Raw genomic sequence first — 18209 nt, 5'->3', positions numbered from 1 at the left:
TCCAAGAGAAGGAAGAAAATAGGAGTAAATTGGAAAATTGCTTAAAATTGCATACTCTGCATATCTGAATCGTGAAAGTTTAATTTTGACTTTATTGTCCCTTTAACAAAAGTCACTGCATTTAGTGCCTTCGTTTGCATCAAAAATATTTATGAAGGAAATTATAAATGCATTTTCTGGTAGGAAAAAAAAGAACATATGTTGTAAATTTAATTGGGACACTAAAGTCAAAATTAAACTTTTATAAAAGTAAATTGGAAAGTGTTTATTGTATGCCATATCTGAACCATGAATGTTTAATTTTGAGTTCCATCTACCTTTAATTATTAAACCTCCTGGTCAAAAAAGTATAATTGAATTAGGTCACTACGTTTATTTTATAAAGTGCCACCAAATAACTGTACTAGACTTTTGGAAAGCACATTTAAGTGCATTACAAATGCTGAGCCTGGAAGCATTCAGATGTAGCTCACAAATGAACTTCCTAAAGCTTATTTCTAGGAATTACTATTTCTCCGGTTAAAGATGCATAGTGTAGAAGGCTAGGCTGCCTTTAAGGATGCTATCACACTGCTATACTTCCAAATAGTTCTCCTCTGAGAAAGAAGCAAATGGGCACATGAGGAATTACAGCTTAAAGGGACCGTCTAGGTCAAAATAAACTTTCATGATTCAGATAGAGCATGTAATTTTAAACAATTTTCCAATTTACTTTTATAACCAATTTTGCTTTGTTCTCTTGGTATTCTTAGTTGAAAGCTTAACCTAGGAGATTCATATGCTAATTTCTGAGACCTTGAAGCCCACCTCTTTCAGATTGCATTTTAACAGTTTTTCACCACTAGAGGGTGTTAGTTCACGTATTTCATATAGATAATACTGTGGTCATGCACGAGAAGTTATCTGGGAGCAGGCACTGATTGGCTAGACTGCAAGTCTGTCAAAAGAACTGAAAAAGGGGCAGTTTGCAGAGGCTTAGATACAAGATAATCACAGAGGTTAAAAGTATATTAATATAACTGTGTTAGTTATGCAAAACTGGGAAATGAGTAATAAAGGGATTATCTATCTTTTAAAACAATAAAAATTCTGGTGTAGACTGTCCCTTTAAAGATATAAAAATGGATATGTGCAGAGATGCACTGATTATGAGGGTTCAAACCAGGTGAAAGTAGATAGATACTGAACATGATGAATTGTAAACATGAAGGTTCATTAAAAAAATGTTCAGGAATTGTATTTCCTGCCCTTATAAACAAAGTTATTTTCAGCTATGGATCTTTTCAATTGAATTTACTATACAAGAACATGACTTGAGCTCTGTGATTTTAGTAAGCGTATACTTAACAACAAAGCAAATATGATAATACTTCAAAAATAAGTGAATACAATAGAAAATAAGAAAAACGTGTGTACTAACTTTGTGCCTTTAACCTTTGTTTTTTTAGTTTCCTCCTCTTGTTTTTCCTTTTTTGACTTTTTAATAACTCTAGGAATTATGTCATCAAAAGGATTAAACAATACCTGCAGAAGAAAAAAAATATTATTATACTGCAATTCATTACAACAGCTAGAAACCACTGTGAAAATTGTAACCTTCTTTTAACAAAAGGTAACCAAGGATAAGGGTAATATAAACTTCATATCTCCACTGTTGAATAATTCAATTATCTTAAAGAATTTTAACAAATAAAACTGAATTCGCTTAAAAAATAGCTGACTGCAGTGCAAGATTTACTACCAGAACAAGAAGACCGTTAAGTCAGCTTTGTAATTTAAGAAACCAGCCCATCTGCATTCCCTTATATATAGGATAACAATCCACTCATTTTTAGGAATTAAAATAAAACATAATTTATGTAAGAACTTACCTGATAAATTCATTTCTTTCATATTAGCAAGAGTCCATGAGCTAGTGACGTATGGGATATACATTCCTACCAGGAGGGGCAAAGTTTCCCAAACCTTAAAATGCCTATAAATACACCCCTCACCACACCCACAATTCAGTTTAACGAATAGCCAAGAAGTGGGGTGATAAGAAAAAAGTGCGAAAGCATATAAAATAAGGAATTGGAATAATTGTGCTTTATACAAAAAAATCAAAACCACCATAAAAAAGGGCGGGCCTCATGGACTCTTGCTAATATGAAAGAAATGAATTTATCAGGTAAGTTCTTACATAAATTATGTTTTCTTTCATGTAATTAGCAAGAGTCCATGAGCTAGTGACGTATGGGATAATGACTACCCAAGATGTGGATCTTTCCACACAAGAGTCACTAGAGAGGGAGGGATAAAATAAAGACACCCAATTCCTGCTGAAAATAATCCACACCCAAAATAAAGTTTAATGAAAAACATAAGCAGAAGATTCAAACTGAAAACGCTGCCTGAAGTACTTTTCTACCAAAAACTGCTTCAGAAGAAGAAAATACATCAAAATGGTAGAATTTAGTAAAAGTATGCAAAGAGGACCAAGTTGCTGCTTTGCAAATCTGATCAACCGAAGCTTCATTCCTAAACGCCCAGGAAGTAGAAACTGACCTAGTAAAATGAGCTGTAATTCTCTGAGGCGGAGTTTTACCCGACTCAACATAGGCAAGATGAATTAAAGATTTCAACCAAGATGCCAAAGAAATAGCAGAAGCTTTCTGGCCTTTTCTAGAACCGGAAAAGATAACAAATAGACTAGAAGTCTTTCGGAAAGATTTAGTAGCTTCAACATAATATTTCAAAGCTCTAACAACATCCAAAGAATGCAACGATTTCTCCTTAGAATTCTTAGGATTAGGACATAATGAAGGAACCACAATTTCTCTACTAATGTTGTTGGAATTCACAACTTTAGGTAAAAATTGAAAAGAAGTTTGCAACACTGCCTTATCCTGATGAAAAATCAGAAAAGGAGACTCACAAGAAAGAGCAGATAATTCAGAAACTCTTCTGGCAGAAGAGATGGCCAAAAGGAACAAAACTTTCCAAGAAAGTAATTTAATGTCCAATGAATGCATAGGTTCAAACGGAGGAGCTTGAAGAGCTCCCAGAACCAAATTCAAACTCCAAGGAGGAGAAATTGACTTAATGACAGGTTTTATACGAACCAAAGCTTGTACAAAACAATGAATATCAGGAAGAATAGCAATCTTTCTGTGAAAAAGAACAGAAAGAGCAGAGATTTGTCCTTTCAAGGAACTAGCAGACAAACCTTTATCTAAACCATCCTGAAGAAACTGTAAAATTCTCGGAATTCTAAAAGAATGCCAGGAAAAATGATGAGAAAGACACCAAGAAATGTAAGTCTTCCAGACTCTATAATATATCTCTCTAGATACAGATTTACGAGCCTGTAACATAGTATTAATCACAGAGTCAGAGAAACCTCTTTGACCAAGAATCAAGCGTTCAATCTCCATACCTTTAAATTTAAGGATTTCAGATCCTGATGGAAAAAAGGACCTTGTGACAGAAGGTCTGGTCTTAACGGAAGAGTCCACGGTTGGCAAGAGGCCATCCGGACAAGATCCGCATACCAAAACCTGTGAGGCCATGCCGGAGCTACCAGCAGAACAAACGAGCATTCCTTCAGAATCTTGGAGATTACTCTTGGAAGAAGAACTAGAGGCGGAAAGATATAGGCAGGATGATACTTCCAAGGAAGTGATAATGCATCCACTGCCTCCACCTGAGGATCCCGGGATCTGGACAGATACCTGGGAAGTTTCTTGTTTAGATGGGACGCCATCAGATCTATTTCTGGAAGTTCCCACATTTGAACAATCTGAAGAAATACCTCTGGGTGAAGAGACCATTCGCCCGGATGTAACGTTTGGCGACTGAGATAATCAGCTTCCCAATTGTCTATACCTGGGATATGAACCGCAGAGAGTAGACAGGAGCTGGATTCCGCCCAAACCAAAATTCGAGATACTTCCTTCATAGCCAGAGGACTGTGAGTCCCTCCTTGATGATTGATGTATGCCACAGTTGTGACATTGTCTGTCTGAAAACAAATGAACGATTCTCTCTTCAGAAGAGGCCAAAACTGAAGAGCTCTGAAAATTGCACGGAGTTCCAAAATATTGATCGGTAATCTCACCTCCTGAGATTCCCAAACTCCTTGTGCCGTCAGAGATCCCCACACAGCTCCCCAACCTGTGAGACTTGCATCTGTTGAAATTACAGTCCAGGTCGGAAGCACAAAAGAAGCCCCCTGAATTAAACGATGGTGATTTATCCACCATGTTAGAGAGTGTCGAACAATTGGTTTTAAAGATATTAATTGAGATATCTTTGTGTAATCCTTGCACCATTGATTCAGCATACAGAGCTGAAGAGGTCGCATGTGAAAACGAGCAAAGGGGATCGCGTCCGATGCAGCAGTCATAAGACCTAGAATTTCTATGCATAAGGCTACCGAAGGGAATGATTGTGACTGAAGGTTTCGACAAGCTGCAATCAATTTTAGACGTCTCTTGTCTGTTAAAGACAGAGTCATGGACTCTGAATCCATCTGGAAACCCAGAAAGGTTAGCCTTGTCTGAGGAATCAATGAACTTTTTGGTAAATTGATTCTCCAACCATGATCTTGAAGAAACAACACAAGTCGATTCGTATGAGATTCTGCTAAATGTAAAGACTGAGCAAGTACCAAGATATCGTCCAAATAAGGAAATACCACAATACCCTGTTCTCTGATTACAGATAGAAGGGCACCGAGAACCTTTGTAAAAATTCTTGGAGCTGTAGCTAGGCCAAACGGCAGAGCCACAAACTGGTAATGCTTGTCCAGAAAAGAGAATCTCAGGAACTGATAATGATCTGGATGAATCGGAATATGCAGATATGCATCCTGTAAATCTATTGTGGACATATAATTCCCTTGCTGAACAAAAGGCAAGATAGTCCTTAAAGTTACCATCTTGAACGTTGGTATCCTTACATAACGATTCAATATTTTTAGATCCAGAACTGGTCTGAAGGAATTCTCCTTCTTTGGTACAATGAAGAGATTTGAATAAAACCCCATCCCCTGTTCCGGAACTGGAACTGGCATAATTACTCCAGTCAACTCTAGATCTGAAACACAATTCAGAAATGCTTGAGCTTTTACTGGATTTACTGGGACACGGGAAAGAAAAAATCTCTTTGCAGGAGGTCTCATCCTGAAACCAATTCTGTACCCTTCTGAAACAATGTTCTGAATCCAAAGATTGTGAACAGAATTGATCCAAATTTCTTTGAAAAAACGTAACCTGTCCCCTACCAGCTGAGCTGGAATGAGGGCCGCACCTTCATGTGGACTTAGAAGCAGGCTTTGCCTTTCTAGCTGGCTTGGATTTATTCCAGACTGGAGATGGTTTCCAAACTGAAACTGCTCCTGAGGATGAAGGATTAGGCTTTTGTTCTTTGTTGAAACGAAAGGAACGAAAACGATTATTAGCCCTGTTTTTACCTTTAGATTTTTTATCCTGTGGTAAAAAAGTTCCTTTCCCACCAGTAACAGTTGAAATAATAGAATCCAACTGAGAACCAAATAATTTGTTACCCTGGAAAGAAATAGAAAGTAGAGTAGATTTAGAAGCCATATCAGCATTCCAAGTCTTAAGCCATAAAGCTCTTCTAGCTAAAATAGCTAGAGACATAAACCTGACATCAACTCTAATAATATCAAAAAATGGCATCACAGATAAAATTATTAGCATGCTGAAGAAGAATAATAATATCATGAGAATCATGATGTGTTACTTGTTGCGCTAAAGTTTCCAACCAAAAAGTTGAAGCTGCAGCAACATCAGCCAAAGATATAGCAGGTCTAAGAAGATTACCTGAACACAGATAAGCTTTTCTTAGAAAGGATTCAATTTTTCTATCTAAAGGATCCTTAAACGAAGTACCATCTGACGTAGGAATAGTAGTACGTTTAGCAAGGGTAGAAATAGCCCCATCAACTTTAGGGATTTTGTCCCAAAATTCTAATCTGTCAGACGGCACAGGATATAATTGCTTAAAACGTTTAGAAGGAGTAAATGAATTACCCAATTTATCCCATTCATTGGAAATTACTGCAGAAATAGCATTAGGAACAGGAAAAACTTCTGGAATAACCACAGGAGATTTAAATACCTTATCCAAACGTTTAGAATTAGTATCAAGAGGACCAGAATCCTCTATTTCTAAAGCAATTAGTACTTCTTTAAGTAAAGAACGAATAAATTCCATTTTAAATAAATATGAAGATTTATCAGCATCAACCTCTGAGACAGAATCCTCTGAACCAGAAGAGTCATCAGAATCAGAATGATGATGTTCATTTAAAAATTCATCTGTAGGGAGAGAAGTTTTAAAAGATTTTTTACGTTTACTAGAAGAAGAAATAACAGACATAGCCTTCTTTATGGATTCAGAAACAAAATCTCTTATGTTATCAGGAACATTCTGCACCTTAGATGTTGAGGGAACTGCAACAGGCAATGGTACTTTACTAAAGGAAATATTATCTGCATTAACAAGTTTGTCATGACAATCAATACAAACAACAGCCGGAGGAATAGCTACCAAAAGTTTACAGCAGATACACTTAGCTTTGGTAGGTCCAGCACTAGACAGCGATTTTCCTGTAGTATCTTCTGACTCAGATGCAACGTGAGACATCTTGCAATATGTAAGAGAAAAAACAACATATAAAGCAAAATTGATCAAATTCCTTAAATGACAGTTTCAGGAATGGGAAAGAATGCCAAAGAATAAGCTTCTAGCAACCAGAAGCAATAAAAAATGAGACTTAAATAATGTGGAGACAAAAGCGACGCCCATATTTTTTAGCGCCAAATCAGACGCCCACATTATTTGGCGCCTAAATGCTTTTGGCGCCAAAATGACGCCACATCCGGAACGCCGACATCTTTGGCGCAAAATAACGTCAAAAAATGACGCAACTTCCGGCGACACGTATGACGCCGGAAACGGAAAAGAATTTTTGCGCCAAAAAAGTCCGCGCCAAGAATGACGCAATAAAATGAAGCATTTTCAGCCCCGCGAGCCTAACAGCCCACAGGGAAAAAAAGAGTCAAATTTTTGAAGGTAAGAAAAAAATGATTAATTCAAATGCATTATCCCAAATATGAAACTGACTGTCTGAAAAATAAGGAAAGTTGAACATTCTGAGTCAAGGCAAATAAATGTTTGAATACATATATTTAGAACTTTATAAACAAAGTGCCCAACCATAGCTTAGAGTGTCACAGAAAATAAGATTTACTTACCCCAGGACACTCATCTACATGTTTGTAGAAAGCCAAACCAGTACTGAAACGAGAATCAGCAGAGGTAATGGTATATATAAGAGTATATCGTCGATCTGAAAAGGGAGGTAAGAGATGAATCTCTACGACCGATAACAGAGAACCTATGAAATAGACCCCGTAGAAGGAGATCACTGCATTCAAATAGGCAATACTCTCTTCACATCCCTCTGACATTCACTGCACGCTGAGAGGAAAACCGGGCTCCAACTTGCTGCGGAGCGCATATCAACGTAGAATCTAGCACAAACTTACTTCACCACCTCCATCGGAGGCAAAGTTTGTAAAACTGAATTGTGGGTGTGGTGAGGGGTGTATTTATAGGCATTTTAAGGTTTGGGAAACTTTGCCCCTCCTGGTAGGAATGTATATCCCATACGTCACTAGCTCATGGACTCTTGCTACTTACATGAAAGAAATATTGTTTTATGGGACAATAAATGTACCTCACTGGTTTTAATCTTATGTGGGTTCACAGGTCTCTCATCTCTCCCGATATCAACTTCTGCCAATCTCAGTAGATTATATATCGTATCTCCAGTAATCTAAAATAGAAAATTAATTTAGATCACTAAAAAGCAACAAATAAATTCTATTCCTGTAAAGAAACTCTAGTACTCCCAGGTGGTATGCAATCCTTACAGAAGAGCATTGAGAACACCAGGTCTAGATTCACTACAAATTGGGGATAACAATGAAAAACATGGTTATGTGACTCGCTGAAGTATCTAAGCTTAATTACATGTAAATGTGACTCCCTGAAGAAATTAAGCATGCCACAAGCTGAGCATCTATGAAAACGTTGTACTTATTTTTGGGCTAGATTACAAGTGGAGCACCAATTTATTGGGTGCCCACAAACAGGCAAATATACCTGTTTGTGGACGGCCAATAAATAACCGGCCATTACAAATGGCTGGTTATTGCTCCTGCAAGCTTGCGGTAGTAATTAGCACTCTGAAAATTAACCTTTGGTTAATTGTCTAAATGTTCCACCAATTGCCACCAAAATTTAGTGTTAGTTTCCATCTTTTTTTATTTTTTTTAACTGTAGCATTAATCAGTTTTTGGGGACTAAAGTTGTCGGCTGTGGGATGTAAAGTGCCTTTACATTGTGGCCTGTGGGAACTGTATGTTCCCTATAAATATATATGTATACATTTATATACCTGTACATATATATTTATGTGTTAATATGTGTATATACACATATTAACACATAAATATACTGTATATATATATATATATATATATATATATATATAATCATATACATATATATTTACATTTGCTGCCCATCGCTGCACCACTTACCCCCTTCACTGCGCTAGTTCTCATGCCGTGAATGACGGTATGAAAACGAGGCTCCCATTGGATCCTATGGAAGCACGCTTTCATGAGCACAATGCTTCCGTGCAATGCGAACTGCAAGTTTGCGTTCACATTGTACCTAAATCGAAATATCAGCTCACATTTGCGCCCGCTCGTAATACAAAGTGGAGCGCAAATATCGCTTTACATAAAACGATATTTTGCACTCCACTTGTAATCTTGCCCTTTATGGCTTAATTATTTTTTTTAAAGTAAGTCATTTGAAGCATTATTAAATAGAATAGAAACATACATACTTCAAAGCATTTAAGTGAAATAAAAATGCTCAGCTGGCATCTGGGTAGAACTGCTCATTTTACAATAATTCAACTTGAAATGGTATTATCTAACCTTTCCAAAGATGGTATGCTTGCTATTAAGCTCATCGGCACGACCAAGTGTAAAGAAAAATTGGCTTCCATTATCATGAGGACCAGCATTCGCCATGGCAACAAGCCCTCGTCGGTTAAATCTGAGTCGCGAATGGAATTCATCCTGGTAATGAAACAAAAAATAAAAAAAATAATAATAATAATACTACAATAAAACACCTAAATCAATATAGATTCAAGAGGTAATATAATGGGAAACACACACCGTAAATCCTGTTGAGTCAAATAGTTTCAAGGCCAGAAATGCTGCAGCAAATTTAATGTTGAAATGACAGAGATTTCAGATAAAATACATAATTTTTCAAACAGATGCTAAGCTTGGTTTGGCACTGTTTGAATGTAAAGAACATTTATTTATTTTCTAATAGCAATATCTCTGAGACATGCTGTTTGTTCAAACATTTTATTGCTAAGAAGAACAGCACTTTTAAATTATTTTATGAGGATAAACAGACAAACACTCACATATTATACAGACATTTTAAATGAAAAATATAATAACAGAAAACAATATTTTCAGTTAAACTTAACAGTATTTTTCATATTATATTTGAAGGGCACACGACTTGAGTCTCCCACATAATTATAATTAAAATTATTAGCAATAAAATGTCTATTTATTTTGCTGTGCGAATCAAGTGCTAAAGATGACCCCGTAATTTTTATTTTGTTCCCTTTATTTTGTTCCCTTAAAGCATAGATGGGGAACCTTGGCACTCCTGATGTTTCGGAACTACATTACCCATGATGCTTAGACACTCTGGTCAAGTTGAGCATCATGGGAAATGTAGTTCTTAAACATCTGGAGGGTCAAGGTTCCCCATCCCTGCCTTAATCCTTTAGTGACCAGACCATTTTTCAATTTTCTTTTTTTACATTTCTGCAGTGTTTATGTTTAGCTGTAATTTTCCACTTACTCATTTACTGTACCTACACACATTATATACCGTTTTTCTTGCCATTAAATGGACATTCTAAAGATACCATTATTTTCATCATATCTTATAATTTACTTTAAAAATAATAATAATAAAATATGCTGAAAAAATGGAAAAAAACAGAATTTATGTTTACCTGATAAATTACTTTCTCCAACGGTGTGTCCGGTCCACGGCGTCATCCTTACTTGTGGGATATTCTCTTCCCCAACAGGAAATGGCAAAGAGCCCAGCAAAGCTGGTCACATGATCCCTCCTAGGCTCCGCCTACCCCAGTCATTCGACCGACGTTAAGGAGGAATATTTGCATAGGAGAAACCATATGGTACCGTGGTGACTGTAGTTAAAGAAAATAAATTATCAGACCTGATTAAAAAAACCAGGGCGGGCCGTGGACCGGACACACCGTTGGAGAAAGTAATTTATCAGGTAAACATAAATTCTGTTTTCTCCAACATAGGTGTGTCCGGTCCACGGCGTCATCCTTACTTGTGGGAACCAATACCAAAGCTTTAGGACACGGATGAAGGGAGGGAGCAAATCAGGTCACCTAAATGGAAGGCACCACGGCTTGCAAAACCTTTCTCCCAAAAATAGCCTCAGAAGAAGCAAAAGTATCAAACTTGTAAAATTTGGTAAAAGTGTGCAGTGAAGACCAAGTCGCTGCCCTACATATCTGATCAACAGAAGCCTCGTTCTTGAAGGCCCATGTGGAAGACACAGCCCTAGTGGAATGAGCCGTGATTCTTTCGGGAGGCTGCCGTCCGGCAGTCTCGTAAGCCAATCTGATGATGCTTTTAATCCAAAAAGAGAGAGAGGTAGAAGTTGCTTTTTGACCTCTCCTTTTACCGGAATAAACAACAAACAAGGAAGATGTTTGTCTAAAATCCTTTGTAGCATCTAAATAGAATTTTAGAGCGCGAACAACATCCAAATTGTGCAACAAACGTTCCTTCTTTGAAACTGGTTTCGGACACAGAGAAGGTACGATAATCTCCTGGTTAATGTTTTTGTTAGAAACAACTTTTGGAAGAAAACCAGGTTTAGTACGTAAAACCACCTTATCTGCATGGAACACCAGATAAGGAGGAGAACACTGCAGAGCAGATAATTCTGAAACTCTTCTAGCAGAAGAAATTGCAACTAAAAACAAAACTTTCCAAGATAATAACTTAATATCAACGGAATGTAAGGGTTCAAACGGAACCCCCTGAAGAACTGAAAGAACTAAGTTGAGACTCCAAGGAGGAGTCAAAGGTTTGTAAACAGGCTTAATTCTAACCAGAGCCTGAACAAAGGCTTGAACATCTGGCACAGCTGCCAGCTTTTTGTGAAGTAACACAGACAAGGCAGAAATCTGTCCCTTCAGGGAACTAGCAGATAATCCTTTTTCCAATCCTTCTTGAAGGAAGGATAGAATCTTAGGAATCTTAACCTTGTCCCAAGGGAATCCTTTAGATTCACACCAACAGATATATTTTTTCCAAATTTTGTGGTAAATCTTTCTAGTTACAGGCTTTCTGGCCTGAACAAGAGTATCGATAACAGAATCTGAGAACCCTCGCTTCGATAAGATCAAGCGTTCAATCTCCAAGCAGTCAGCTGGAGTGAAACCAGATTCGGATGTTCGAACGGACCCTGAACAAGAAGGTCTCGTCTCAAAGGTAGCTTCCAAGGTGGAGCCGATGACATATTCACCAGATCTGCATACCAAGTCCTGCGTGGCCACGCAGGAGCTATCAAGATCACCGACGCCCTCTCCTGATTGATCCTGGCTACCAGCCTGGGGATGAGAGGAAACGGCGGGAACACATAAGCTAGTTTGAAGGTCCAAGGTGCTACTAGTGCATCCACTAGAGCCGCCTTGGGATCCCTGGATCTGGACCCGTAGCAAGGAACTTTGAAGTTCTGACGAGAGGCCATCAGATCCATGTCTGGAATGCCCCACAGCTGAGTGACTTGGGCAAAGATTTCCGGATGGAGTTCCCACTCCCCCGGATGCAATGTCTGACGACTCAGAAAATCCGCTTCCCAATTTTCCACTCCTGGGATGTGGATAGCAGACAGGTGGCAGGAGTGAGACTCCGCCCATAGAATGATTTTGGTCACTTCTTCCATCGCTAGGGAACTCCTTGTTCCCCCCTGATGGTTGATGTACGCAACAGTTGTCATGTTGTCTGATTGAAACCGTATGAACTTGGCCCTCGCTAGCTGAGGCCAAGCCTTGAGAGCATTGAATATCGCTCTCAGTTCCAGAATATTTATCGGTAGAAGAGATTCTTCCCGAGACCAAAGACCCTGAGCTTTCAGGGATCCCCAGACCGCGCCCCAGCCCATCAGACTGGCGTCGGTCGTGACGATGACCCACTCCGGTCTGCGGAATGTCATCCCTTGTGACAGGTTGTCCAGGGACAGCCACCAACGGAGTGAGTCTCTGGTCCTCTGATTTACTTGTATCTTCGGAGACAAGTCTGTATAGTCCCCATTCCACTGACTGAGCATGCACAGTTGTAATGGTCTTAGATGAATGCGCGCAAAAGGAACTATGTCCATTGCCGCTACCATCAAACCGATCACTTCCATGCACTGCGCTATGGAAGGAAGAGGAACGGAATGAAGTATCCGACAAGAGTCTAGAAGTTTTGTTTTTCTGGCCTCTGTCAGAAAAATCCTCATTTCTAAGGAGTCTATTATTGTTCCCAAGAAGGGAACCCTTGTTGACGGAGATAGAGAACTCTTTTCCACGTTCACTTTCCATCCGTGAGATCTGAGAAAGGCCAGGACAATGTCCGTGTGAGCCTTTGCTTGAGGAAGGGACGACGCTTGAATCAGAATGTCGTCCAAGTAAGGTACTACAGCAATGCCCCTTGGTCTTAGCACAGCTAGAAGGGACCCTAGTACCTTTGTGAAAATCCTTGGAGCAGTGGCTAATCCGAAAGGAAGCGCCACAAACTGGTAATGCTTGTCCAGGAATGCGAACCTTAGGAACCGATGATGTTCCTTGTGGATAGGAATATGTAGATACGCATCCTTTAAATCCACTGTGGTCATGAATTGACCTTCCTGGATGGAAGGAAGAATAGTTCGAATGGTTTCCATCTTGAACGATGGAACCTTGAGAAACTTGTTTAAGATCTTGAGATCTAAGATTGGTCTGAACGTTCCCTCTTTTTTGGGAACTATGAACAGATTGGAGTAGAACCCCATCCCTTGTTCTCTTAATGGAACAGGATGAATCACTCCCATTTTTAACAGGTCTTCTACACAATGTAAGAATGCCTGTCTTTTTACGTGGTCTGAAGACAACTGAGACCTGTGGAACCTCCCCCTTGGGGGAAGCCCCTTGAATTCCAGAAGATAACCTTGGGAGACTATTTCTAGCGCCCAAGGATCCAGAACATCTCTTGCCCAAGCCTGAGCGAAGAGAGAGAGTCTGCCCCCCACCAGATCCGGTCCCGGATCGGGGGCCAACATTTCATGCTGTCTTGGTAGCAGTGGCAGGTTTCTTGGCCTGCTTTCCCTTGTTCCAGCCTTGCATTGGTCTCCAAGCTGGCTTGGCTTGAGAAGTATTACCCTCTTGCTTAGAGGACGTAGCACTTTGGGCTGGTCCATTTCTACGAAAGGGACGAAAATTAGGTTTATTTTTTGCCTTGAAAGGCCGATCCTGAGGAAGGGCGTGGCCCTTACCCCCAGTGATATCAGAGATAATCTCTTTCAAGTCAGGGCCAAACAGCGTTTTCCCCTTGAAAGGAATGTTAAGTAGCTTGTTCTTGGAAGACGCATCAGCTGACCAAGATTTCAACCAAAGCGCTCTGCGCGCCACAATAGCAAACCCAGAATTCTTAGCCGCTAACCTAGCCAATTGCAAAGTGGCGTCTAGGGTGAAAGAATTAGCCAATTTGAGAGCATTGATTCTGTCCATAATCTCCTCATAAGGAGGAGAATCACTATCGACCGCCTTTATCAGCTCATCGAACCAGAAACATGCGGCTGTAGCTACAGGGACAATGCATGAAATTGGTTGTAGAAGGTAACCCTGCTGAACAAACATCTTTTTAAGTAAACCTTCTAATTTTTTATCCATAGGATCTTTGAAAGCACAACTATCCTCTATGGGTATAGTGGTGCGTTTGTTTAAAGTGGAAACCGCTCCCTCGACCTTGGGGACTGTCTGCCATAAGTCCTTTCTGGGGTCGACCATAGGAAACAATTTTTTAAATATGGGGGGAGGGACGAAAGGAATACCGGGCCTTTCCCATTCTTTATTAACAATGTCCGCCACCCGCTTGGGTATAGGAAAAGCTTCTGGGAGCCCCGGGACCTCTAGGAACTTGTCCATTTTACATAGTTTCTCTGGGATGACCAACTTGTCACAATCATCCAGAGTGGATAATACCTCCTTAAGCAGAATGCGGAGATGTTCCAACTTAAATTTAAACGTAATCACATCAGGTTCAGCTTGTTGAGAAATGTTCCCTGAATCAGTAATTTCTCCCTCAGACAAAACCTCCCTGGCCCCATCAGACTGGGTTAGGGGCCCTTCAGAACCATTATTATCAGCGTCGTCATGCTCTTCAGTATCTAAAACAGAGCAGTCGCGCTTACGCTGATAAGTGTTCATTTTGGCTAAAATGTTTTTGACAGAATTATCCATTACAGCCGTTAATTGTTGCATAGTAAGGAGTATTGGCGCGCTAGATGTACTAGGGGCCTCCTGAGTGGGCAAGACTCGTGTAGACGAAGGAGGGAATGATGCAGTACCATGCTTACTCCCCTCACTTGAGGAATCATCTTGGGCATCATTGTCATTGTCACATAAATCACATTTATTTAAATGAATGGGAATTCTGGCTTCCCCACATTCAGAACACAGTCTATCTGGTAATTCAGACATGTTAAACAGGCATAAACTTGATAACAAAGTACAAAAAACGTTTTAAAATAAAACCGTTACTGTCACTTTAAATTTTAAACTGAACACACTTTATTACTGCAATTGCGAAAAAACATGAAGGAATTGTTGAAAATTCACCAAATTTTCACCACAGTGTCTTAAAGCCTTAAAAGTATTGCACACCAAATTTGGAAGCTTTAACCCTTAAAATAACGGAACCGGAGCCGTTTTTAACTTTAACCCCTTTACAGTCCCTGGTATCTGCTTTGCTGAGACCCAACCAAGCCCAAAGGGGAATACGATACCAAATGACGCCTTCAGAAAGTCTTTTCTAAGTATCAGAGCTCCTCTCACATGCGACTGCATGTCATGCCTCTCAAAAACAAGTGCGCAACACCGGCGTGAAAATGAGGCTCTGCCTATGATTTGGGAAAGCCCCTAAAGAATAAGGTGTCTAAAACAGTGCCTGCCGATATTATTATATCAAAATACCCAGAATAAATGATTCCTCAAGGCTAAATATGTGTTAATAATGAATCGATTTAGCCCAGAAAAAGTCTACAGTCTTAATAAGCCCTTGTGAAGCCCTTATTTACGATCTTAATAAACATGGCTTACCGGATCCCATAGGGAAAATGACAGCTTCCAGCATTACATCGTCTTGTTAGAATGTGTCATACCTCAAGCAGCAAGAGACTGCTCACTGTTCCCCCAACTGAAGTTAATTGCTCTCAACAGTCCTGTGTGGAACAGCCATGGATTTTAGTGACGGTTGCTAAAATCATTTTCCTCATACAAACAGAAATCTTCATCTCTTTTCTGTTTCTGAGTAAATAGTACATACCAGCACTATTTCAAAATAACAAACTCTTGATTGAATAATAAAAACTACAGTTAAACACTAAAAAACTCTAAGCCATCTCCGTGGAGATGTTGCCTGTACAACGGCAAAGAGAATGACTGGGGTAGGCGGAGCCTAGGAGGGATCATGTGACCAGCTTTGCTGGGCTCTTTGCCATTTCCTGTTGGGGAAGAGAATATCCCACAAGTAAGGATGACGCCGTGGACCGGACACACCTATGTTGGAGAAAACACACACACTTTTACTAACTTTGACTCCCAAAATCTGTTACACATCTACAATCACCAAAAAATACCCATGCTAAACAGTTTCTAAATTTTCTTCTGAGTTTAGAAATTCCCAATGTTTACATGTTCTTTGCTTTTTTGCAAGTTATAGGGCAATAAGTATAAGTAGCACTTTGCTATTTCCAAACCATTTTTTTTTTTTTCAAAATTAGCAATAGTTACATTAGAACACTGATATCTGTCAGGAATCCGTGAATAACCCTTCACAATAGTTACATTGTAACACTGATATCTTTCAGGAATCCCTGAATAACCCTTCACATATTTTTTTAAAAGAAGACAACCTAAGGTACTAAACTTGGGGTATTTTGACTCTTTTCATGCAACCATTTTAACACCAATCTATGCCAAAGTCTGAAAAGAAAAAAGTGGTGGTGATTTTTTTTGACAAAATAGCAATTCAAAAATACATGTACTGAGAATGTTAAGGGTTACTGCCAAATAACACCCCAATATGTGTTCTGCAACATCTCCTGAGTACAGTGATACCACCCATGTATAGGTGTCGGGTTCTCTGGGGGTTAAAGGCCTTATTTTTAGGGGACGCATTCCAGTTTTCCCAACTTGGAATTTTCACATCTGTCATCATGCACCCATGTCCTATTTGGGACATTTCTGAAGCCGACCAATGTAATTTACCCCCATCAAACCATATATTTTTCAAAAGAAGACACCCTAGGGTATTTGAAATGCTAGTATTTTAACACTCTCCATGCACTTTTTCAACCTCAAGTCTTTATTAAACTTTTGGGTAGTCATTTTTTGTGTTATTTTTCACACATATTGTACTTTAGGCATGGATTCTCAGATCCTGTTATGCGTTACTGACAAAAAACACCTCAATATATGTTCAATAACATCTCTGAGTACAGTGATACCACCCATGAATAGGTTTGTTGGGTTCTCAGTGGGCTTAAAAGGCCTTATTTTTTGGGGGCGCATTCCAGTTTTCCAACTTGGAATTTTGACATCTGTCATTATGCACCCATGTCCTAATGGGAAAATTCTGAAGCCGGCCATTGTAGTTTACCCACATATTTTTGAAGAGTAGACACCCTAGAGTATTTGAAATGCTGGTATTTTAACACTTTCCATGCACTAATTCAACCAACAGTCTTTGTCAAACTTTTGGGTAGTCATTTATGTGTTATTTTTCATACACATTGTACTTTAGGCATGGATTCTCAGTTCCTGTTATGTGTTACTGCCAAAGAACACCCCAATATTTGTTCAGAAAGATCTCCTCAGTACAGTAATACCGCCTATGCATAGGTTTGTTAGGCTGTTTGGGGTTTGCAATACCAAACCTCTGACATGTGATTTGTTCAAATTTAACATATCTTCTTTTGGGAAGCCTTTTTACATACAACAATTTATTTGCTTGCCATGAACATGCATATTTCAGAAGCTGAGACCCCACAGTATTGTATATGGGGTGTTTTGATGCCTTTGATGCAACTGTTTTAGCCAAAAAAAATGGAAAAAGTGTATGGTGGTATTTTTTTATTTTTACACACACATTGCTTTTTTTACTTTGATTTAGGAGAGCCTGTTGTAAGTTATTGCAAAAAAACACTTCAGGTTGTTTTCTTCAAGGCCCCCTGAGTACACCAATGCCCCCATGCATAGGTTTGAAAGGGGTTTTGGTAAAATACAGCACTAATTTTAGAACTTCTAAATGTAAAAATCTGGCACAGTAAAAGTAAAAAACAGAAACAAACAAAAAAATAACACTGATCATAACCAAAAGAAAAAAAAACTGAACGGCAATTTTTTTTTTTTTTAAATTGGACCATTGTATGATACCGCTTGAAGCAGTCCCCAATGCAGAGTTCAGGCTGTCCAGGGCAATAAGGACAGTAATATAGGGTGTCCTTTCTCTACCCCCTCTTTGTACAGACTATTTTTTTTTTTTAGATTTCTGCTTTGCCGCAGTAGGGGGGTATTTTAAAAATAAAATGGGTAGCCCCAACTCTGTTCTCTCCCATCACCGCCCAGGGAGCAGGTGCATCTTGGTACAAAAACCCTGAAATGATCTGGAGCTAAAACAGTAAAAAAGTCAGTTTCATGCCGGGGTTTGCTTTTTTAAACAACAAAAATGCGTTGTGGGTTGCAATCTGCATTAAGTAAATTGCAACCTTTTTGTACCAGGCCCTGGTCT

At 39.1% G+C, this 18209-nt stretch overlaps 1 protein-coding gene across 1 annotated transcript in view; it reads right to left on the bottom strand.

Moving 5' to 3' along the window:
• CWC27 (CWC27 spliceosome associated cyclophilin) overlaps positions 1-18209 on the bottom strand; it is a 484083-nt gene that overhangs the window by 440847 nt on the left and 25027 nt on the right. Inside the window, exons 4-6 of the mRNA XM_053701329.1 lie at positions 9027-9170; positions 7751-7849; positions 1421-1524 (exon numbers count right to left, since the gene is read on the bottom strand). Of these exons, the coding sequence (XP_053557304.1) occupies positions 1421-1524; positions 7751-7849; positions 9027-9170 (347 nt within the window). The remainder of the gene's footprint in view (positions 1-1420; positions 1525-7750; positions 7850-9026; positions 9171-18209) is intronic.

Source organism: Bombina bombina, chromosome 2 (assembly GCF_027579735.1).
Source record: "Bombina bombina isolate aBomBom1 chromosome 2, aBomBom1.pri, whole genome shotgun sequence".
Classification (NCBI taxonomy): Eukaryota; Metazoa; Chordata; class Amphibia; order Anura; family Bombinatoridae; genus Bombina; species Bombina bombina.
This window is presented reverse-complemented; position numbering and strand designations above follow the sequence as displayed.